At 42.9% G+C, this 24,324-nt stretch overlaps 3 protein-coding genes across 6 annotated transcripts in view; 1 reads left to right on the plus strand and 2 right to left on the minus strand.

Moving 5' to 3' along the window:
- FSAF1 (40S small subunit processome assembly factor 1) overlaps positions 1-3,737 on the minus strand; it is a 58,003-nt gene extending 54,266 nt beyond the window's left edge. The window contains exons 1-2 of the mRNA XM_077168334.1: positions 3,048-3,737; positions 553-893 (exon numbers count right to left, since the gene is read on the minus strand). Coding sequence (XP_077024449.1) covers positions 553-893; positions 3,048-3,135 — 429 coding nt within the window. The 5' untranslated portion in view covers positions 3,136-3,737. The remainder of the gene's footprint in view (positions 1-552; positions 894-3,047) is intronic.
- The window catches only part of GNPAT (glyceronephosphate O-acyltransferase), a 66,857-nt gene continuing 45,757 nt past the window's right edge, over positions 3,225-24,324 (plus strand). For all 3 annotated transcript variants that reach the window (XM_077168329.1, XM_077168333.1, XM_077168331.1), the window contains exon 1: positions 3,225-3,490. In XM_077168329.1, coding sequence (XP_077024444.1) covers positions 3,413-3,490 — 78 coding nt within the window. In that variant the 5' untranslated portion in view covers positions 3,225-3,412. The remainder of the gene's footprint in view (positions 3,491-24,324) is intronic.
- Positions 16,227-21,943, minus strand: LOC143690749 (uncharacterized). Of its 2 annotated transcripts, none has more exons than XR_013179167.1 (2): positions 21,877-21,943; positions 16,227-16,699 (listed from the first exon to the last, which is right to left on the minus strand). XR_013179167.1 is itself a non-coding variant. In XM_077168328.1 (2 exons), exons 1-2 carry the CDS (start codon positions 20,832-20,834, stop codon positions 16,559-16,561), a joined length of 537 nt encoding a protein of 178 aa, XP_077024443.1. In that variant the 5' UTR covers positions 20,835-20,946; the 3' UTR covers positions 16,227-16,558. The 2 variants fall into 2 exon arrangements, 1 of the variants encoding a protein (XP_077024443.1); XM_077168328.1 differs by lacking the exon at positions 21,877-21,943 and adding an exon at positions 20,439-20,946.

Raw genomic sequence — 24,324 nt, forward strand, 5'->3', positions numbered from 1 at the left:
ATTTGTATGAACTGAGCACTTAGAATATTCCGCCCGAGAGTGTTTTTGCATACCTGGGACCTTGAGATGTGTTATACCAGTTTGTCCAAATACTGTATGCTAATGACGTGATTTCTGGTGAATATCTGCTTTCCCTCTGGGGGTCTGATGCTTCAGTAACTAAGGTCAACCATGCAGCCAGTATACCATCACATAACCGACACCCAATAAAAATCATGGACACCTAGGCCTGGACATGCTTCTCTGGATGGCAACACTTTGCACATTTTGTCACATGGTTACTGGGGAAATTAAGTGTGTTCTGTGCAACTCCACTAGAAGGGATATATGGAAGGTTGTGACTAGGTTCCTCCAAACTTCAAGTTTTGCTCCAGGGACCTTTTTCCTTTGCTGATTTTACCCTGGATCTTTTTACTGCAATAAGTGTGTTCAACAGTTTCTAAACCTGGGGGTAGTCTTAGGGACTCCTGATACAATTTATAAAGATATTCAGCTAATTTCACCACACCAGGGATTTCACTAGATTATGGTATAAGCAGACCAATTCATTACCTTTGTGGTCTCATCTTGATCCAGCCTTGGTTTTCTTTCATTTCTGCTGTGAAATTTTACCACTTCAACTTGCTCCCTGTTGTTCTTCAGGGGAGAGGGCGATATTGCAGCAATGACGTTTGCTTCTACAGGTAAATGTGTGGAGTTCAGTGTGGGTGTGCAGTGAAGCTCTTCTCTGAGTTCCCTGAAGAAAATGGAAGCACTTTTCCTTTGCCCTCTTATGAGGGAACCAGGTGGAGGAGCTGATTCCTCTGCCAAAACTGCTGTAGTCCCCAAATCTCTCTTCTTGCTTTCCCTTTTCTTTTTGATCTTTTTCTGTTCTGTTTTGTCTCCTGTCTCTCCTGTTGCTCAAATACAAGAAACGAAAAATAAATATCTTTGGTTCTAGCTATAACCAATACCAAATCACATGAATGCACTTGTGCATATGCCATAGCTATAAGCACCCAACTGTAAATACAAAAAAATGAACTATTTATTTAAATTCAAATACAGTTGTATTTGCAGAAAATTTAGACTCCACAATGTAATCTAAACCTTGGTAACTAAATTTGAACGTTTGACCCTTATTTTAGCACAATTACTTTAGTCCTCACTGTGGTGTTACAGACAATAATCCCACAGACTAGAAATTCCAGTTGCCTTGTACTGCAGCCAATGTTTCTCTTTAACATTTTAGGATTACAGCTACGTATAATAGTCTTTCAACTTCCTTTCTAACAGATAAGCCTTACAATTAACTTCAGACTTACCCTGAAAGCCTTTATTTTCTACTAAATCCCCATACTAACTCTATTCAAACTCTGACCAGTCACCTAAAGATCCTGACTAGGGGTGCAAGGGTAGTTCAGTAGTAGAATTCTTGCCTGCCATACAGGAGACCAGGGTTTGATTCCCAGCCCATACATTTCCCCCACCCCCCCCAATTCAACAATGGTGCTCCAATAATGGGATAGCCACATGGGAAAAGAATGAAATGTGACCCCAACCATGCAGCATACAAAAAAAAAAAAAGATTCTGACCAGAATTCTAGGCCTCAAAATTCATCTGAAGCACAAATACTGTAGAGCTGTTGTAATATCAGATGCTCATGGATGTGTTTGTTTCTACTTATTTATTCTTTTACCCAAGAAGCACTATTGGCCCACTAAACTTCAGCATTAGGGATATAAAAATGAGTAGATTAAATTCATGTCTTCAGAACTCCTAGCCTAAAACTTTTCAGTCTGACTTGACATAAACTACATTTAGGACTTTCATCTAGATTTTAGATTTCTGAAGGTCAGAGATTAAGTCTTTTCTGCTCTCCAATAATCCCAAGAACAGTGATGTCTACCCCACAGCACAATTCAGCAACAGGGCCTGGAGCTAGGAGATTGGATTCCAGGCTCTGCAAAATGACTAGCTAGTTGAATTTAAGAAAGTTTTTAATCTTGAGGTTAATGACAGTATCTATTTCACAGGGGTGTTGCGAAAATTAAATGACTCAATACTTGAAAAGCAGGTAGTATAGGTAAATTTCCAACACTTTTTACCTATTATTCTTATTGTTTAGATAGGCTTAGAATTTTTGAGCTCTTGTTCTAAAATAAAAACTAAATAGCTTTTGCAACATTAAGTTATAAATTTAAGAATGAAATATGTTTGGTTTTTAAGGGCACCAACGTCTCATCATTGCCTGTGGCGTATGCGCAAACGTTTTCAACTTCCCCAGATCAAGTTCTTCAGAGTCCTTAGGGTTGTCTTCCTACTGAAGTGCCAGGTGGGTTATCCATCCTTAAAATAAGCTTTTTAGGTTTTCCTTGTTTCTCCATCAAGATAAAGAAAGGAGTGCAAAGGTCACCCAAATTACGTTTCAAAAAGGTTGTGAAGCTTCTAGTGAAAACGCTCTCCAAGGTTTTTGGACAGGCACCCAGGAGGCTAGTGAATTATCTAATGGCTAACAAGGTAGTCCAATACATCGGGCCAAGGCAGGTCTTGTTAGCACTGGGCTGGTGGGACTTGGGAGTGGAGTGGAGTATTAGAATAGAGGGTTGGGGATTTCCGACTGGTCTAGAAGTGAAAAAGTGGACTATTTCAAGAGTCCAAGTCCTGGATACATCATCCCATATAAAACCTTGGTAGCAGGTCACCAGGTTGGTCCCCCACACTCAGGCAAGAGTTGGCTAATTCGAGTCACGAGGAATCAACAGATTCTACTCTAGAAAGATTTGGCACTTCTAGAAATTGTCATTGCCTGTTTTTATTTCTCATCCCTTCACGATGGAGTGGGTGGCAGAAGGGTAACCTAAGACGCCGAGGGTGCGTGCTTCTATCAGAATCAGGTCGGACGAGCTGAAGTCAGCCTGCCGTGCAAACGAATCTTTGGTGTGAAAGCGGAAGCCAGCCCAGCGAACCCCTCTTTCCACCACGTTCCGGACGCGCCGGAGACCCCAGGTTTTCAAGTTCATTCTGCACATGGGCTCCACGTGGGCTCCGGCGGTCAAGAACTCACCCAAGTCGTAGAGGTTCTGAAGCAAAGTGTCCAGAAGCATCTGAGAACCGGCAGGCGCGTCGGGCCCCGACGCCTTCTCTTCAGTCATTGTTAGGGGGTGGCCTGCCACCGCGGGACGCCCCCCGATCCCACCCAGGAACGCCTGCCCGCCCGCCTCCGCGTTTCCGGGGGATCTCTGCGCACGCGCGCCAAGGGCTTCCGTCCTCGATAAGATGGCGGCGCCCGGGGTCCTCTGGAGCGGTTGCAGAGGGTGCCACCGCCCTAGACGAGGTCGGGCCGCCCTGCACGGAAGATCCGCCCCCGGCAGCAGCAGCACCACCGCTTAGCAAGGAATCCCCGGCTTCACCCGGGGCGGCAGCCGCACCATGGATTCTTCCAGTTCTTCTAACTCTTGTTTGTCTGTCGGCTCCACGGGTCCCAGCGCCGTCGTACTCCTTTATTCGGTAGGCATCTAGAGTAACGAGACCCGGGCGGGGACGCGAGAGAAGACCCCTTCTCCCGGCCCCCGCTTCCTCCGGTCCAAGAACTCTGGTCCAAAAGAGTGCAACCGTAGCTCCTGAGAGGGGGTTAGATGGTTGGCTTGGTTTCCAAGGCAACGGTATATCGCAGTGTGTGTAAATGTGTGCATGCATTTAAAAGTTTCGATTCGGTGTTGGGTCCTCTGGTTCCTTCTCTTTCCTTCCATCAGGCCCTGGGTCTTAAGAAAGCCCCCGGACCTAGGAACGAATCTTCCCCATCTCTAGCGAGGGTGTGTCGGACTACGTTCTCCGGCGAACCAGAGAAACTTGTGGGTCTGACCCAGCCTGAGATAGCTTGTGGCTCGCTACTCCGCCCTGCTGCTGCTGTAGCATTCCTGGGAGTAAAGCATGTGGTTTGTATGTGGGGATAGAGGTTTCGAGATTCTACTCTAGAAAGATTTGGAACGTCTATAAATTTCCATTGCCTGTTTTTTTTTTTTTCCATTCCATATTGAACTTTTACCGAAAGTCGTTTTGGAGGACAACTAATGCCACCCATCTTCTCTCCAACTTGTCTTTTCACTTCCAACCCTCCTCCTCCTCCGTTGTTAACTGCTCTTTGCCAACAAGATGTTTGTGAAGAAATTATGAGTGAAAACCGTCTAGCCCTCAAGGTTGCATAATCCTGGGGCATCTGATCTGTTTTCTTTACCACTAAGTTAATGATAACTACTTTGGGAGGAAAGAAAAGAATTCATATTAAAGGCATATTACCATGTCCTGGCAGTTTATGTCAATTTGTGACTTAAATATAGTGTTAATTTGTACAATAAGTTCAAAACAGGGACAGCACAAAAGAGCAAGGTAAAAAGCAAATCCAGTTCCAAAGAGAACAATGTGTGACTACCTTCAAATTGAGACACCAACGTTCTCTGCCTTCGGTGTATTCTTAAGTGGTAGTTTGGAAACATGGGGAAACTTCTTTCCCTCACTGTAAAGAACTTTGGGTGTGTAGTTGCTGTTAACTGCCCACTTCTCTAAGGCTTTACACTTGAACTCTTTTCCTTCCTCATTGACAGTTCTGTGGTGGAAATATTTCAACTTCGTTTTCTTACTCAGCTACTCCAGAGCAGGCCTGTAGGGAAGTGGGTGGTTTGCAGGTCTGACTTGCCGTATGTAGCTTTTTCAGCCCTAAATGGCTTGTGAATTGACCAGAATTTTCCTTCTGAGTATTAAAGGAAGGAGTTATGGGGTTTTTTGTTTTTGTTTTTACTTTGTTTTACATTTCCCTTTATCAGTAGTTCTTTAATGGTAAGGCTTTTGCCAACTTTTTCATATGAAAAGTTGAGGCAATTGTATACGAGCCTTTTCTACTTCTGATAGCTGGACAGCAACTTTTTTATTAGGAGATCTCACTCCTACTTTGTGACTGCACAGCTTTTACTTTAATGATAATCTGAGCTTTTTTTTTTTTTTTTTACTGTTTCAGACTGTCCTTTATATTCTCAGCTACACTCTTACTGTGCAATGCTCTCTCTCTAATCTGAAAGTAGCATTTTACAGATACTTAAGATACTGCTTAATTGCAGCAAACGTTGGTGTTACCTACAGTGTCCTAATCAATATTCTCATTTTCCAAGATATAGGACTTAAAGACCTAGTTTTGCCTTCCAAAACTTCCAAGGAAGCCATAAAAGCAAACACATAATTACAGTTAAGTGGGATAAGGCCAATGGTTGAAGTATATTGTGGGAGTAATGAAGAAGGTCATGCTGACCGTGTTTGGGGAACTCACAGAAGGTTTCCAAAAGGAATTGCCACCTGCTCTGATACTTTGAGGGCTGAATGGGAGATTGGGAACGAGAAGAGTATCCTAGGCCTCCACTTCTCTACATGTTTGGGGGAACTAAATAGTTAGTTGAGGGTACAGTAAAAGGGGAGCATGGCAAAATAGTGCCTGGAACCAACTGGTTGTGGTGGCTGAGGAAAAGGAGGCTGTCTGAAACTAACTCCTGAGTTTCTGTGATTTGGCAACTGGGTGGATGATGATGCCTCTCACTGATAAGAAACATGTAGAGAGGAGCAGGTTTAGTCAAGGTTAAATAGTTACAATTTGGGGTGTGTTTAATTTAGATATTAAAGAAGAGTTAGAAATGTGATACCAGAGCAAAAGAGAAAGGTCTGGCCTAAATGTATAGATTTGGCAGTCATCAGCAGGTAGGTTATAGCGTAACCTTAAGCTTAACCTTTCAGTGAGACCATGGAATGAAATGAAAACTGGGGGTGTGTAACCACTGGTATACCCATAATCTAAAGTGAAATACGAAATATAAATTGAGAAAAAACAAAGGTCACATTAAAGGTGGTTTGATACCTTTAGGAGATCCATATGTCTTTACACCTTTAAGTCATCACATAGTAAAATTATGTTTTGGTAATTTAAAAATATATAACTATAGTACTCTCAAACTTAAAAAAAAATTTTATTGTAAATAACAAACAAACGTACATTCTTGACATACAAACATTCCATACATGGTGTACAATCACTGGCTCACAATATCATCACATAGTTGTGTATTCATCACCATGATCAATTTTTTTTAACATTTGCATCTCTCCAGCAAAAGAAATAAAAAGAAAAAACTCATACATGCCATGCCCTTTCCCCTTCCTCTCATTGACCACTAGATTTCAATCTACTCAATTTATTTTAACCTTTGTTCCCCCTGTTGTTTATCTCTCACCCGTATTTTTTCCCCATCTGTCCATACCATAGATAAAAGGAACATCAGACGCAAGGTTTTCACAATCACACAGTCACATTGTGAAAGCTATATCATTATACAATCATTTTTAAGAACACAGCTGTACAGTTTCAGGTACTTCCCTCTAGCCACTCCAATACACCATAAACTAAAATGGGGATATCTGTATAACGTGTAAGAATAACCTCTAGGATATCCTTTTGACTCTGTTTGAAATCTCTCAGCCACTGAAACTTTGTCTCATTTCTCTCTTCCCCCTTTTGGTCGAGAAGGTTTTCTTAATCCCTTGATGCTGAGTCGCAGCTCATTCTAGGATTTCTGTCCCATGTTGCCAGGAAAGTTTATACCCCTGAGAGTTATGTCCCACATAGAGGGCAGGAGGACAGTGAATTCGCTTGCCATGACAGCTGAGAGAAAGAGAGGTCACATCTGAGCAACAAAAGAGGTTCTCTGGTAGGGTGACTCTTAGGCCTAATTTTAGGTAGGCTTAGGCTAACCTTTGTGGGGATAAGTTTCATAGGGACAAACCACAAGATGGAGGGCTTGACCTATTGATTTGGTTGTCCCCACTGCTTGTGAGAATATCAGAAATTCTCCAAATGGGGAAGTTGAATTTTTCCCCCTTTCTCCTCATTCCCCCAAGGGGACTTTGCAAATACTTCTTTATTCATTGTCAAACTGTTTTTGAATCTTTCAAATGTATACTTCTTATTGTTTTTGGAAAATCTGGAGGTTTATGAACAAATAAACCCTTCTTAAATGTGAGTGATAAAAGGACAACTGTTTTAATTTGGCATGACTGCTGTAAGAAAGTATTATAGACTGATTGGCTTAAACAATAGGAATTTATTGCTTCACACTTTTGGAGGCTAGAAATCCAAAAGCAAGGTATCAGCAGGATCATGCCTTCTCTGAAATCTGTCACTTTCTGGAGGTTGCTCAGTCTGTCTCCATCACATGCCTCTTGTCTCCTTCTGTCTCCTACTGCTGTTGTCTACAAATTCCCTCTGCTTATAAGGACTCCAGTCCTTATATTTTATTAAAGCCCACCCTGATCCAGACTGGCCTTACCTTAATTAATAACTTCCTCATAGATCCCACTTATAAATGGATTCATATCCACAGGACTGGTAGTTTAAGACTTGAATATGTGGAGTACATGATTCAATTTAAAAAGCTAAACAAAACAAGAATGTGGAACATCATGGTATGTGTGCTGATTTGGATTTGTGGACCTCAGAAAAGCCATGTCCTTTAATCCTCATTCAGCATTGCAGGGTAGGAGTTTATTAATTATCCATGGAGATATGACGAACCCAATTGTGGGTGGTAACTTTTGATTAGATTATTTCCATGGAGATATGTCTCTACCCATTCAAGGAGGGGTTGCTCACTGGAGCCCTTTAAGAGGGAACTGTTTTGGAAAGAGCTACAGAACCTGCACAGCCAGAGACCTTTGGAGATGAAAAAGGAAAACGCCCTTGGGGGAGCTTCATACAACAAGAAGCCGGAAGAGAAGACTACCAGATGCCACCCCATGTTTGTCATGTGCCTTTACAGTTGAGAGAGAAATCCTGGCGGCCTTCTTGAACCAAGGTATCTTTCCCTGAATTGGACATTTCTGTAGCCTTGCTTTATTTGGGACGTTTTCATGGCCTTAGAACTGTGAACTTGCAACTTAATAAATTCCCCCTTTTAAAAGCTGTTCTGTTTCTGGTACATTGTATTCTGGCAGTTAGCAAATTAGAACAGTATGTTTCTACTAATAGTAATTAAAAATGAAATACCTCAACAGAATTTTTAAACAGTTGTGGAGGAGAATTTAAAGCCCTATTGTCTGAAGACTTAACAGTAGTGTTTGAAAGAGACATTTTAGCCAAATCTGGACCAGTAGTGTTAAAGCAATGACTGCAGTTTTAACAATTTATTGGAGTAAGGAAATTTAATTCTTTGAGTTAGACCTGTATACCCTCAATTAAAAAATTATGAAGCGCATAATATGTATGTGCTTACTAGATGCACTAAGTGCTAGGAAGGTACAAAAAAAGTAAAAATTAGCTTTTATGGAAGTTAAGAACTAGGAATTTGGAGACCTAATATAGAAGATGGAAAGCTAGGATACATAAACTAACTAAAATCAAACAAAACTAGAAAACTGCATCTTTCTGAGGAGAGAAAATAGAAATGGAAACCATCATTTCTATATCTTATATATAAGCCTTCTTATATAAAGTGGATTTTGAGTTGTACAGTGGTGAGGGCAAAGACTGGGAGGCAAGAGAGTACAAAATCTTGTCTGGAACAGGGGGAACCCTTTAGGAAGTAGCTTATTTACAAGTTTCTGTTTCTTTTTACTACATATAAAGGCTGGGCAATTTTCACCAGAATTGGAAATTATACTTAGGATGGTTTGACTTAAAATGTAGGCTATATGAGAGGGAAATAAGACGAAATAAAGTTTCAGTGGCTGAGAGATTTCAGATGAGTCGAGAGGTTATCCTGGAGGTTATTCTTACACATTTTATAGATGTCCCTTTTTAGTTTAGCGTATTGGAGTGGCTGGAGGGAGCACCTGAAACTGTTGAGCTGTGTTCCAGTGGCCTTGATTCTTGAAGATGATTGTATAGCAATATAGCTGTTACAGTGTAACTGTGATTGTGAAAACCATGTGTCTGATGTTCCTTTTATCTACGTTATGGACAGATGAGTTTAAAAAATAAATAAATAAATAGGGAGATAAGGGGTAAAATAAATTGGATAGATGGAAATTCTAGTGGTCAATGAGATAAGGGGTATGATATGTATGAGTTTTTAAATTTCTTTTTCTAGAGTAATGCGAATGTTCTAAAAATTATCGTGGTGATGAATACCCAACTATGTGATGGTATTGTCAGCCATTGATTGTACACCATGTATGGAATGTGTGTGAAGATTTGTCAATAAAAATTCAAAAAAATAAATGTAGGCTATGTGGCATACAGGAAATTCTCTTAGCTGGGTCCTGAGACAGTATAAGAGTGTTTTAGTCTATGAGCTGCTGGAGTGCAGTATTCCAGAACTGGAATGGCTTTTACAAAGGGGAATTTATTAAGTTGCAATTTACAGTTCCTACATCTGTGAAGATATCCAAATTAAGGCATCCAGGGAAAGATGCCTTGACTAAAGAAGGCCAACAGGTCCAGAACACCTCTGTCAGCTGGGAGGGTACTTGAGGACCTCTGCTTGCTTTCTCTCCTCGCTTCTTATTTCATGAAGTTTCCCCAGGGGTGTTTTCCTTCTTTATCTCCAAAGATTTCTGGCTCTGTTGGCTCTGGTTGCTCTAAAGTTTTTTCTTACAAAATGGTTTCCTCGTAAAGGGCTCCAGTAAGCAACCCCACCTTGAATGGGTGGAGACATATCTCCATGGAACCATCTAATCAAAAGTTACCGCCCACAATTGGGTAGATCATATCTCCATAGAAACAATAAAAAAGATATCACCCAGCAATACTGAATGAGTATTAAAGGACATGGCTTTTCAGGGGTACATAATAGCTTCAACTGGCACAAAGAGTAAGGCAATTATCCCCCCATTTCCCCCATCAGTTCACTCTGGTCTACCTTTGATTACCACCTCTCTATTGAAACTGCTTTTGTCAAGGTTGCCAGTAACTTCTGTGTTCTCAGATACTGTGGTCTCAAATACTGTGGTCTCTTCTCTTTCTTTATCTGGGCAGGGTTTGGCACAGTTGACCATCTCTCTTTTTAAAACACTTTGTTTTGGCTTCCCTGATTGATACCTTGCTTCCTTCCTTCCTTACTTGCTGCTCGTTTGCTAGCTCTTCCTCAACTCAGTCTCTGAAACTTGGAGCATCTAAGGTTTTGTCTTGGGTCCTCTTTTATATTTCATATGTGCTATTTCTAGTTGATCTCATCTTTCCCAATAAATACCATCTATAAGGCATTGAGTCCCAAATATGCCTATAGCCCTATCCCCTTCCCAAACTGGTAGACTTATCAAAGCTCTGCTTGGCTAATAGTCATCAACATCTTAACATGTCCAAAACAAAGTTCTTGCTTTCTGTCACTATCCCTAACCTGTTTGGTTTCTAACTTTTTCATCTTAGTAAATGGCACCACCATCTACCTAAGTGCCCTACACAAAAGCATGAGAGTCATCTTTGATACTTTTTTTTTTGCTTCAAACCCCGTACACACACACACACACACCCCACACACACATATACACACATTCTTTTGGTAAGTCCTGACTATTCTGTCTCCAGAATATAGCCCAAATTTATCCTCTCCATCTTCAGCACTGCCACCTATCCCAAATCATCATCTCTTACCTGGATTACCACAGCACCCCATTCTACCAGTCTTGCCACTCTAAGAATCCATTATCTACCCAACAGCCAGATAAATAGCTTCTTGTTACAGTCTGAATGAAAAAATCAAGACTCCTTGCCAAAGGTGTTACATAATCTGTTAACTGCTACCTCTCTAACTCTGTTGTTCACTGACCTGTTTTTTAAACAGCAAGCATGCTCTCTCCTCAGAATGCTTGCGTTCTCCTCTGTTTGGAATGCTGTGTTTTCCCTGAATCTTGTGTTGCAACCTCTTTTTATTAATGAGTTCCTGGCTCAAATAAGACCTTCTCAAATGAATGTCTAATACATGCTATAACATGGATGAACCTTGAAAACATCGTATTGAGTGGAATAAGCCAATCACAAAAGGAAGACACTGAATGTGAAATATATGGAATAAGCAAATTCATAGAGACAGAAAGTAGCTCACAGGTTAGCAGGAACTGGGGTAGGGTGGGTATGGGGGGTAATTGTTTAATGAGTACAGAGTTTCTGTTTGAGGTGATAAAAAAGTTTTGATAATGGGTGATGGTGATTGTAGCACAATATTGTGACTGTAATCAGTATCACTGAATGTATAACATGGGTGTATTTAAAATGGGAAATTTCACATTTTTATATAAATCCCCACAATAAAAATTAAAAAAAAAACACCTTAGAGAGACCATACCCAACCATTCATTATAAAGTTGTTTCCAATCACTTGTCCTCACTCACAACCCAATTTTATTTTCTTTATATTTTTTCCAGTAGTGTGCTACAACTGGCTTGTACTGGCTTACAAAAGCTGATTAAATGTTCATGAAGTTTGTAAGCCCATTGTTTAAAAAGCCATTATTAAAAATTGAAGTATATAAACTTACAGTGAAATAAATGCTGTTAAAAACAAATATAACAAATACTCAAAACTCAGCACTTCCTAATTATTTTAGTACATTTTGCTATTGTCTGTTCTCAAAGTTATTTATGTCTATTTTACTGTATAATGGAAATACTGTACAACAGTGCCCTACTGCACATCTCTTCTCAACTGTTTTCAGTGAGGTCAATGACATAGGTAGCTGGAAATCTGCTACATTTGGTGGGAGAATATACCAAAGAAATTGGCAAATGCTACAAATCAGCTCTCCTAAGCCAGTAGTTAAATATTTACCAGCCCACTGCTGGTGGTATCACTAAGCGAACTTACCTTTTTTGTTGTTCTTTTTTTTTTCTAAAGGGAATACAAGCTCCATCAGTCCAGATTTCTTTTCTGCCTTGTTAGTCCTGTATTCTCAGCCTGTAGAATGGTGCCTGGTACATGATGGGCTGTCAGTAAATATCTGTTGAATAAATGGATCCTTCAGAGCAGTTGAAAGGAAAGTATTATATAGCTGACAGTAGAAGAGACCTACTATATAAGTTAACATAGGGAAAACAGTCAGTGAGGGAGAGATACTTCCCTAAATCTTCTTACATGGGCTCCTCTTTGTCCTGTGCTCCTGGGTAAGTAGTCAAGTAAATATATTTATTTAATGACGATTAAAAATACTTCTCAGGTACGATATAGGGAAGGCCAGTTAAGGAACAGTAACACTCAACCCTGGCTGCACATCAGAATCCCATGAAGAACTGTTCAAAATAGTTCTGATGCTGGAACACCATTTGCAGACCAAATTGATCAGAAATTCTAGAAGTGGGTGAGGGGGTTTTAATGTGAAGCCTAGGTTAAAAACCAGATTAGACATTGATGGAGCCAGATTGGGGATGGCTTTGAATAATAAACTTTGAAGTTTGAGCTTTATCTTTTGAATGCTCAGGAGCCATTATCAACAGAGTTCAAGAAGTAGTTTCACTCAGTAATTCATTTTTCATTGTACAAATAATTAATTCCTGTATAAGACCTATGTCCCCACAAGAAGTTCACAATCTGTTAGGAGGCAGCAAATATAAATTTAATAGAATGTTTTAGGTAACATCATGAAAATATATTGAAGGTCCAGTGAAGACCCAAAGAAAAGAATGATTAGCTCAGTCTAGGTTAAGAAGAGAATCGAGAAATGGACAGAGGAAATGAACACAAGCTGTGATTGATGGCTAAGCATTTTCCAGGTGCAAAGTGGACAAGTAAACGTCCTTATCTCTAGCTGATATTACCATGTATGTACCTAGTTATTCATAAAAGAGACTGTGTCTGCTTTCATCATCACTGTATCCCCAACACATACTACGGTATCAAGCATGCTTTGATAATGAGTGATATTCTGTAGAGATAACAACATGAACAAAGGGGTGGGGAACCATGAAATGGCATAACTTATTTGAGGAGCTACAGGTCTTTTGCATGGCTGGACTGTTTTGAAGAAGGGGGAATGGTAGTGAAGTAGATGGTGTGGGATCATGAAAAGGCTTGAGTTACATGCTGTGAAGTATGGGCTTGATCCTGTAAGTAATTGAGAATTACAGAAAGATTTTAGATGGTCTTTTTTTTGACTGGCTTTATTAAAATATACATGCCTGCGACTTCCCCCAGCAGGTTCTTATTGTTTTCAGTACTAATAGACATGCAGTCAATCTCTCTTTCTCTCCCTCCCTCTCTCTCCCCCTCCCTCCCTTTCCCCCTCCCTCCCCATTTTCCTGTCCCCCTTCCCCTATCTCCCCCCTTGAGGACACACATCCTCAAGTGGTTCTGATCCTTTTCTCTTCCTAGGACCATTACATGGGAACTTTCTATGATCCTTTTTAGCTCTAAAATTATATGATAGTTTGTCTTAGTCTAGCAAGTCTGAGGCTATATAACTATATTACTATATTACTTTGTTAATGAGGAATGTGAAATTTGAGCAGGTTCTTAATGGCCCCAACAAGGGTGTGTCGATAGTTATAACCACTGCAATTTTATACCAGAATTCCAACAATTAGAAGTTTTTTTCTCTTCATATATTCTCAATTTTTATACACAGGCATAAAAATTTGCACATTTGCTTATTTCACATTCTGCCCTTTTGTATTTAAACACCTCAGAAATACTTCACTATATATTCTCAACATGTCTAATCTTGATTTCAGTTTAGTGTTCTGTACTTTTTTCTGTTTTGTCAACATTTAGTCATTCACTTATTGACCAATTATTGAACACCTACTATATTCCAAACATGACCTGATTTCGGGAATACAAAGAGGAAACGAACTGCTGTATTCTCAAGATAATTGCATTTTAGTAGGAGAGACAAATATGCAAATGATTACATGTGCCCCTGTTGTGGAACACATCATCATAGATGTATGTGGTTGTGAAAGAAGTCCTCTTGAGGAAGGCATTCATAATTTTATCTGGGGAAATTGGGGAGAACTTTACGGAAGACTGATGCCTCAGTAAGGATGTCAGAGGAACAGAAGGGTGCTCCAAGCAGAGAGTTGAACATGTATAAAGGCACAGAGGAATGCCAAGCAATGAAGTGTGTTGGAGAAATGCAGATCACCCACTGTTCTCTGGACTGTGAAATTTGAGGAGGGGTAGGATGGTCAGCATGGTGGAAGATGAGTCTAGAGAGTCTTACATGATGCTAGGGTGGCTTTTTTATTCTGGGGATGGAGAATCATTGAGGTATTTTAAGCAGGGGATAATTTGGTCAGGATTGTGATTTGAAACCATCATTATGGTTCCGTGCAGGATTGATTCAAAGGGTCCAAACCATGTAGACAAGGAGCGCGTTTAGGAAACTACTGCAGTAATGAGCCAGATACGCTAGAAAGGCCTGTGCAATGGCCTGTCCTCATGTATGAGGCGTAGACATGGTGTGGTCTTTAAAAGATCAAGTTAGGGCAGGCAGTGGTGGCTCAGTGGCAGGGTTCTTGCCTGCCATACCAGAGTCCTGAGTTTGATTCCCAGAGCCTGCCTGTAAATAGCGAAATTAAGCAGGAAAAATTAGCTACTGTTAAGCTTTATAAAATCCCTTTTTACATTCCCCACTCCTTTTCGTATATATCTCTAATCTTAGAGATTTTCTGGATTATTTAACACTGAGTACTGTTGTCTGATGAGCATTAATTTGACATTTCCAATCTGTCCCTGTAAAAACTGTATAATTTTATTTAGAATACATGGTCCTATAGTTATTATTAAAAGTAACAGAATTAAAGGTCCAACGAGAGCAGATAATAGCGTCGTTAACCAGGGGGACTTAGTAAACCAAGATTCAAACCATCCCTGTTGCGCCTCTCGTTCTTTTTGTCTTTCACGAAGGCGCTCTCTGAGTTTTGTCATGGACTCTTTAACAACACCAGAGTGATCCGCATAGAAACAGCACTGTTCTTTTAAAGCTGCACATAGTCCCCCCTCTTTAAGGAAAAGTAAGTCAAGTCCCCGCCTATTCTGCAGAACTACTTCTGAAAGGGAGGTTAGAGAGTTCTGAAGGGCTGAGACAGATTTTTCTATTTCTTTTAAGTCTTGATCTATCGTGGCCTGTAATTGACTGGTTTGTTGATTGCTATGTACAATGGCAGCAGTCCCTGTGCCTATACCGGCAGCGACAGTTACCCCCATAAGGACTGCTAGAGTTATTGAGATTGGTTCTCTTTTGTATCTGATTTGGCTTATTAGTGTAGTTTCTAATTCTGTCCCTGAATGATAGAGAATTCGGGGGTATATAGAAACTAATACACAATAGTTGACAGAGTTGTTAAAAACCTTAAGGGGTAATTCTGGTGTCACATGCCCACTTTAAACCTGGGGGAGGTTGGAGGAATTTATTATTATCTTGGGTTTGGTTAATGGTGGCACATAAGATTTTAACGTGGGGAGGAGGGTTACCTATACAAGTTCCTTGTCCCGTAACTTCAGACAAGGTGAGTTTATGGTCACTGTCCCAGTCGCAAGACGTGCCATTAGGGAGGATGGTATATGACTTATTTATAGCTATTCCTTCATAATAGGGCGGCGAAGCCGACAGGCAAAGCCAGCATGACTGAGTGAGATTAGCTCGGGAGTGATTGAGGGCAGAAAAGGCTCCTAGAATTAGGTTGTATAATCGGTTACCGGGAGTTCCTGGATTGTGGAGAGTCGAAAGGGGTGGAGAAGTGGGAATTAGGGAACTTGTGGGGTTCCGGGGAGTATGGCTAGGCTTTCGTGAGGGCGCAGGTTCTGTACGAGGCCCTGAGTTTTTCATAGTCAGAACAGGGTTGGGGCCTATCCGGATAGCTTTTTGGGGAATCTCTTCCTTCTTAATGAACATCAGTCCCCCCCGTCTGTGCTGGTTTTGTAGAATCTGGTTCCCCAGGTCTTTCCAGTTATCCAACTATCGTCTGAAGGGTTAGTGATATTAAGCCAAATTTTATCACAAGGGTTGTATGAGTAATCTGTTTTAAGACTAGCACCTGTGGCGTGGGCCCTGAGACGCTCCCTGAGCCACCTTTCAGACCCACAGCCTCCGTGGTTAGTACAGTTCCATTGGAATCCTGTTTTGAGGAAGGGGTCGCCTGAGGTTGTCCATTTTGTTGCTAAGGTTTCACAGCCCCAGTAGGCACAATAATAATGTCCTGGGTTGTTACAATAACTTCTACCCGGATTGGATGCAGGGCATAGATAAATGGGGGTCAGGTCACAACAGGGTTCATCCCCCAGAGTGGTAAGATTACAAGGGGGTACCAGGAATGAAGGCCCCCCTGCTCCCTCCCAAGTTTTTATAGTCTTCCCATTTTCCCATCTGGATATTGTCCATTTCCAAGGCTTATACGGGTTGGAATTGGGTTCCCCTGGGGGAAGGAGGAGAAGAAGTAGTAACTCTACGAACCCGCAGCTTGAGAGGATTGTCAGTCCTTTCCAGTTTCCATTGGGACTCAGAGGGCGAAGGCGCAGGTTTGAGATGAGACGCATGGATCCAGGATGCGATGCCATCGACCTTGACTGTGGTGGGGGTGGTCAAGAGTACTTGATACGGACCTTCCAGCGAGGTTCAAGAGTCTGTACCTGGTGGCGGCGGACGTAGACGAAGTCTCCCACCTGATATTGATGCGGAGTTCTGTTGTCTCCTGGCTGGTAGGAGGTGGAGAGCTGCCGCCACAGGAACCGCTGGGCTTTTTCCAAGGCTCGCAGCCTGTCAAGCAAGGGGGTATGAAGGGAACTATTAATCTCTAGAATGGAGGACATGTCCTTGACTGGAGGTGGCGCCCCATAAGGGGTTAGATTACACAAGAGAGCAGAGGGGGTATTCCTGGCTCTGAACAGGGCATAAGGCAGGAGCATGGTCCAATCCTTCAAGCCAGTCTCTATAGCTAATTTGGTTAGGGTCTCTTTAATTGTCCTGTTCATTCTTTCTACCTGTCCTGAGCTTTGGGGTCTGTATGCGCAATGCAATTTCCAATCAATCCCCAATATCCTGGCCCCCCCCCGACTTACCTGGGCTACAAATGCGGGCCCGTTATCTGACCCTATTACCTTTGGTAGACCGAACCGGGGAAAAATTTCTTCCATAATCTTCTTGACTACGACCTGGGCCGTCTCTCTCTTAGTTGGGTAGGCTTCAACCCATCCTGAAAAGGTGTCTATAAAAACTAGTAAGTATTTAAGTCCATACTTTGCAGGTTTAATTTCAGTAAAGTCGACTTCCCAGAACTGCCCAGGTCGAGTTCCCCTTAGTCTTTTTCCGTTAGGAGCTTTGGTGGGGTAGGCGTTCATAATTTGACATGCCTGACACTCTCTGGCTACGCGATCTGCCGGTTCTTTCCTTTTTGAGGCTGCCAGAGGGTACAATTCCCTCTGGTCTTGCAGGAGCTGCTGTAGTTTCCCTGTCCCCAGGTGAGTGAGCTGGTGGACCTGCTGTATGTAAGCTAGGGCTTCCGATTCTCCTTGGGGTGTAACCTCAGATAGTGTTTCAGGAGGTTGCTGGTTTTCTTTGGTTACTAGGACCAAGTTTACAGGGTCCCTTACTGCTGCCGCTTTTGCTTTTTCATCTGCTCGCTTATTACCCATGGTTATTGGGTCCGAGCCTCTTTGGTGGCTAGCACAGTGGACAATGGCTAGTTCTTTGGGAAGCATGACTGCTGCCAGGAGTTTAAGAATTTTCTCTTTGTGTTTGATTTCTTTACCAGCTGAGGTTAATAGCCCTCTTTGTTGGTAAATTGCCCCATGTATGTGGGTAGTAGCAAAGGCATAACGGCTATCTGTATAGATAGTCGCTCGCTTTTCTTTTGCTAATTCTAGAGCTTTTGTGAGGGCAATTAGTTCAGCCTTTTGGGCAGATGTTCCCTTCGGGAGGCTAGAAGACCAAATAACTTTTGTCCTACTGACTACCACCGCTCCTGCTCGCCTCTTACCATGTTGGAGAAAGCTGCTTCCGTCCGAAAACCAGGTTACCTCCGAGTTAGGTAATGGTTGGTCTTTTAAGTCTCTGCGGATTCCGGTCTCTTCAGCTAATATCTCTTGGCAAGTGTGCAGCACAGGTCCCGCGGTCTCGTCCAGGAGCAGGGTAGCCGGGTTTAAAGCTGACGGGGCCCCGAAAGTCACCCTGTCTTTGTCTAGGAGGATGCTCTGATAGTGGGTAATTCTGGCATTTGACATCCATTTATCTGGAGGCTGGCGGATTATGCTCTCCAGGGCGTGAGGGGCTATTATGGTCAGCTTCTGTCCTAGAGTGAGTTTGTCTGCATCTTTTGCCAGGAGGGCAGCTGCCGTGATGGCCTTGAGACAGCGTGGCCGTCCGCTGGCAACTGAATCTAATCGCTTGGACAGATAGGCCACCGGTCTCCTCCAGGGGCCTAAAGCCTGTGTTAGGACCCCTCTAGCCACGCCTCTTTTTTCTTCTATGTAGAGCGTGAAAGGTTTATTCACGTCTGGGAGGGTTAAAGCTGGAGCTGACAGGAGCGCTTTCTTAATGCTGTCGAAGGCTTCCTGCTGTGCTATTCCCCACTGGAAATCAGCGCTCCCTTTGAGCAAGGGGTATAATGGGGCAGCAAGTGCTGCAAACCCTGGGACCCACAACCGGCAGAATCCCGCTGTCCCTAAGAACTCTCGTAGCTGCTTTCGGGTCGTGGGCAGGGGTATCTGTGTTACAGTTTTCTTTCTAGCCTCGGTGAGCCATCGCTTTCCATTCTTAAGAGTATATCCCAGGAAGATTACTTCCCTTTTACAGATTTGGGCCTTTTTGGCCGAGGCTCAGTACCCCAGTGCGGCTAGCTCACTTAACAATTTTCGGGTTCCATACTCACAGTCCTCCTTGGGGTCTGCTGCCAACAGTAAGTCGTCCACATATTGTAGCAAGGTGACTCTGGGATGCTGAATTCTGAAGGAGCTTATGTCTTTATGAAGAGCTTCGTCAAAAATGGTGGGGGAGTTTTTGAACCCCTGGGGCAAGCGTGTCCAAGTCAGTTGGTTTGAGGATCCTGTCTCTGGATCGATCCAGTCGAAAGCAAACAAGGGTTGACTGTCCTTATGTAAGGGCAGGCAGAAGAAAGCATCTTTTAGATCAAGCACAGTATACCAAGTCTTTTCAGGATGGAGAGTGCTGAGCAGGTTATAGGGATTTGGCACAGTAGGATGTATGTCCTGCACTCTGCTATTTACTTCCCATAAGTCTTGCACCGGTCTATAGTCTCTGGTCCCTGGCTTTTTGACTGGCAATAAGGGAGTGTTCCAGGCTGATTGACAGGGCTTAAGTACTCCCAAGCCAAGGAATTTCTCTATATGGGGCTTGATTCCTTCCCGGGCTTCCTTGCCTAAGTAGTATTGTATTACCCGAATTGGAGAGGCGGTAGACTTTAGGGTCACTACTACTGGGGGCTGATTGACTGCCAACCCTAACCTGGCAACTTCTGCCCAGGAATTAGGGAATTCTTCAAGCCAGGCCTGAGGAATAGAACTGTGGAGCTGTTCTGGTTTTACATACAGCTGATATTCTTCTTCGACTGGCAAGGTGAGGGCAGTTATTACAGGTTGGCTTACTAGCGGGTTTAAAAATTCCACCTTTGCCCCTTAGGATTGAAGGTGATTCTCGCCCTTAGTTTAGTTAACAGGTCTCTTCCCATAAGCGGGGCAGGGCACTCAGGGATGACTAGGAAGGACTGTTGAACCTTCCCCTTCCCCAGGTCCATGGTTCTTTTGGTAGTCCAGGCGCGGTAGCGACTGCCATTTGCTCCCCGCACTAAGGACCTTTTTGTAGAGAGCGGGCCTATAGGTTCTTGGAGGGCCGACACTACTGCTCCTGTGTCGACTTCAAAATTAATTGGTACCCCCTCCACATTAAATTTTACCCTGAGCTCGGGGAGGGGTGCCGAGCCCTGACTCCCCTAGTCTTCACTTTCTAGAGCCAACGTGGCCGGTTGTTGCCAATTTGGGGGCCTAGTACCCCTCCGTTTTTTCGGACAGTTTTTGGCCCAGTGCTCAGTTTCTTTGCAGTAGGCGCACTGGTCTGGACTAAGAGGGGTACGATAACGCCGACCCGAGGGATTTTCTCCAGCTCGTCCTCTACCTTCAGTGTTTCTTTCAACTACTGTGGCCAGGATCTTTGTTAATTCTTTCGTTCTCCTTTTCTCTCTTACCAACTCTTTTTCCTCTCTCTCTCTCTCTTTCGTTTGTTCTTTTTCCTCTTCTGTTTCTCTCTTATAAAACACTTTTTCAGCTTCTTTGACTAAATCTCGCAAGGCTAGGTCCTGCAACCCGTCTAAGCGCTGCAGCTTGCGTCTAATGTTTGGAGCTGATTGGCCGATAAAGGCCATGGCCACTGAGGCTCTTTGATCCTCTGATTGAGGGTCAAAGGGAGTATACCTACGGTATGCTTCCATTAGTTTTTCTAAAAAGACTGAGGGTGATTCGTCCGCTCCCTGAATAACCTCTCTTACCTTGGCCAAATTGGTGGGCCGGCGTGCGGCTGCTCGGAGACCCGCTACTAGAGTCTGGCGATAGATGGACAGATGCTCCCTACCTTCAGGGGTGTTCGGGTCCCAATTAGGGCGGCGCAGCAGGAACCCATCATCGATGATATGCTGGAGTTGGGTGGGTCTCCCGTCTTGTCCAGGAACTTGCTTCCTGGCTTCCAGTAGGATCCGATCTCGCTCCTCCGTGGTGAAGAGAGTCCCCAGGAGTTGTTGACAGTCATCCCAAGTGGGCTGGTGAGAGAACATAAGGGACTCCACCAATCCAGTCAGCCTAGTGGGAGCCTCGGAAAAAGGAAGGTTATTATTTTTCCAGTTATATAAGTCAGAGGAGGAAAAGGGCCAGTATTGTAGAGCGGGCATTTCTCCCCCGTGTCCATCATCCACTGGAGGCCCGTACGGTCTGAGGGGGAGAGTGACCGCCACATCAGATGGGCTTAGTGCTCATCTGCTTCGTGTACTATGTGCTGGTCCTGGTTCATTTGGGATCGTCTGTTGGTGAACCTGCGGGGAGGGAATGGAAGAGGGCGGAGAGAGAGAACTAGAGGAGGGAGAAGGTGAGCTAAGAGAAGGGGGGTCCTGTACCGGAGCTGAAGGGTAGGGAGGAGGGGAAGAAGGACCTGCGTCGAAGAGGAATAGATCCGATTGGGATTCCGGTAGGACTGCAGGAGGTAAGGAAGGATAGAGTTTCGGAGCTTGAGAAGGACCCGGCACCTTGATTGGGAGTACAGAGGGAGAGTCATGTTGACCAAGAGGAGTGAGAAACGGCTTTACCCACGGAGGTGGGTTTTCACACAGGTCCTGCCAAACCGTGATGTAGGGCTGCTGGTCTGGGTGGCCATACGGGTCAGGGCGGAAGATGACTGACTTGACGGCCCGAATCAAGGGTAGATGAAAAGCTCCTTCACGAGGCCATTCCACGTTAAAGGAGGGCCACTCGGCCGAGCAGAAGGTCTGCCATTTGCCTTTCTTTACAATAAGAGATAGATTCTGACCTCTTTCCCTGACCTCCGACCAGTGTCTTAAGGTCAGAGAAAGTGGAGTCAACATTCCCTGACCCATCTTTGTTAAAACAAAAACAATTCCCAACACACAAATACAGACGGACACACACAGAGCCGGCATACCACATTTACACAGTTTCAGAGACACAGCTCAGACTGGCCTGATGACTGTGATTGAGTTTCCCCCATCAGAAGGGAAACAGAATCAGAGCCGGCCCTGTAGGAAGCCTCCAGGCGTCCCCGGAGGTCCCCCAATCCCGAGGCGTCCCTCGGGAGAGTGACCTGCAACCCCTGGACACGTCTGTCGGTTGCGGTCGGGGAGTGCTCACGCGACTCTCCGACAGTCACTGCCAGTTTGACAGACTAAGCGATTGCACCTCAGACAAAAAGGCCTCACTTACCCCGAGAGAGAAGGCTGTTGGAGCCTCCCCTACGAAGAGCCGATCTCGGTGGAACCTCCAAATGTAAATAGTGAAATTAAGCAGGAAAAATTAGCTACTGTTAAGCTTTATAAAATCCCTTTTTACATGCCCATGCCAATAAATAAATAAATAAATAGATCAGGTTAACAAGATTTGATGGATTGGTTGTAAAGAGTGAGATTGGAATTATGTAAAGGGATTTAGATAACATGGTGGTTGATAACTGAGATTTCAGAAAAATAATCAGGTTTGTAGGATTGTGCTGAGGAAAAATTAGTTACAGTTTGGAAAAGCTTATTGTGAAATGTTTGCAGGACAGTGAGATAAAGAAAAATTTGGTAGTCAACTAAATATGTATATTGGGAGCTAAGATGGGCTAAGAGAACAGGGAAAAGAAATTTGGAAGCATTTATAATTAGTATTTCAAACCAGTAGAGTAGCTGAAAGTCCCCAGCATAGTGAATAGAGTGACAAGAAGAGGGTTGAAGATGTTTATATATTAAGGGCAGTGGGAAGAAAGAATATATATTTGTAAGTTTTTGGGGGGGAAGAGGTAGGAGCACTTCTGCTTGAGGATCATTGGAAAAGAGATATGAAAGGGTTTTCTGCTGTGACAAGAAAGAATCATAAATTAAAAACCAAAATTTGAAAATTTCATGAGTATGTTCTTGAGGATATGCTTGAAAATGATGTCACGCTTTAGAAAGGTCTAGGAGAATGAAGACTAGAAAGAAACCAGGATTTAATGATGAAATTCAAAAGAAAAAATGAGTATTAAGTACAAAGATTATGTTTAAGAATGTTGCTTCCAGACTGAGTCAAGACCTGGCATCATAGGATTAAGAAAGCCTTCGTGACCAAAGAGGCGAAGAGAGAAATGAAACAAAATAAAGTTTCATTAGCTGAGAGATTTCAAACAGAGTTGAGAGGTTACTGTGGAGGTTATTCTTATGTATTATATTGGTGTCCCTTTTTACTTAATGGTATATTGGAGTGGCTGCAGGGAAGTACCTGAAACTGTTGAACCGTGTTCCAGTAGCCTTGATTCTTGAAGACGATTGTATAACAATACAGCTTTTATAGTGTGCCTGTATGATTGTGAATAGATTGTGTCTAATGCTCCTTTTTTTAAAAAAAAGTCTTTTCTTATTGTATAGTGTAACATATATACAAAGCAAAGAAATACAAAAGCAATAGTTTTCAAAGCGCTCTTCAAAAGGTGGTTATAGGATAGATCCCAGAATTTGTCATGGGCTACCAGATGATCCTCTCATATTTTCCGTTCTAGCTGTACCAGAATATAGGAGGCTAGAGGGCTTGAATACTTTTTTATCATCACAATCAGCTTTTTTTGTGAACAATAACGTATGTACAAAAAAGCTATAAATTTCCAAGCACAGCACCACAATTAGTTGTAGAACATATTTCAGACTTGGACGTGGGTTACAATTTCACAATTTTAGGTTTTTACTTCTAGCTGCTCTAAAATACTAGAGACTAAAAGAGATATTGATTTAATGACTCAGCATTCATATTCGTTTGTTAAATCCTGTCTTCTACGTATAATTCCACCATCATCTTTGATCTTTCTATACCTCTCATTGGGGTTGTTTGGGCTATGGCAGTTCTAAATGTTTGATATTAGAAGGGTCGGTCACTAATATGGGATAAGGAAATTGAACTGTCTGATGTTCTGGAGAGGCTGGGCTAAGTTTCAGGACACCAGGGACCCATCTGGAGGTTGTAGGCTTCTGGCAAGTTTCTCTAGTGCCTGGTGCCCTTGTGGAATCTTATAAATTGCCCTAGGTGTTCTTTAGGATTGGCTGGAATGGTCCTGGTTGGGGGTTGGCAGGTTATGATAGGTAGCAGGGTCTACCTGAAGCTTGCGTAAGAGCAACCTCCAGAGTAGCCTCTCGACTCTATTTGAACTCTCTCTGCCACTGATACTTTATTAATTACACTTCTTTTCCGCCATTTGATCAGGATGTAATTGTTGATCCCATGGTGCCAGGTCTGGATTCATCCCTGGGAGTCATCTCCCACGTTGCCAGGGAGACTTTCACCCTTGGATGTCATGTCCCATGTCAGGGGAAGGGAAATGATTTCACTTGCAGAGTTGGGCTTAGAGAGACTGAGGCCACATCTGAGCAACAACAGGTCCTCCAGAAGTAACTCTTAGGCATGCCTATAGGTAGTCTAAGCTTCTCTGCTACCTACGTATGCTTCGCAAGAGTAAACTTTAATTCATGATCGAGGGCATGGCCTATTGATTTGGGTGTCCCTAAAGTTTGACACAGTATCAGGGAATTCCCTGATGGTAAGGTTTAATTGTTCCATAGTCTTTCTCCTCTCCCTCAGGGGACTTTGTCAGTACTTTTTGATTATCTGGTTAATATCTCTAGGATGTTTCCAGGCATTACAATACAG

Source organism: Tamandua tetradactyla, chromosome 7, assembly GCF_023851605.1.
Source record: "Tamandua tetradactyla isolate mTamTet1 chromosome 7, mTamTet1.pri, whole genome shotgun sequence".
Taxonomy (NCBI): Eukaryota; Metazoa; Chordata; class Mammalia; order Pilosa; family Myrmecophagidae; genus Tamandua; species Tamandua tetradactyla.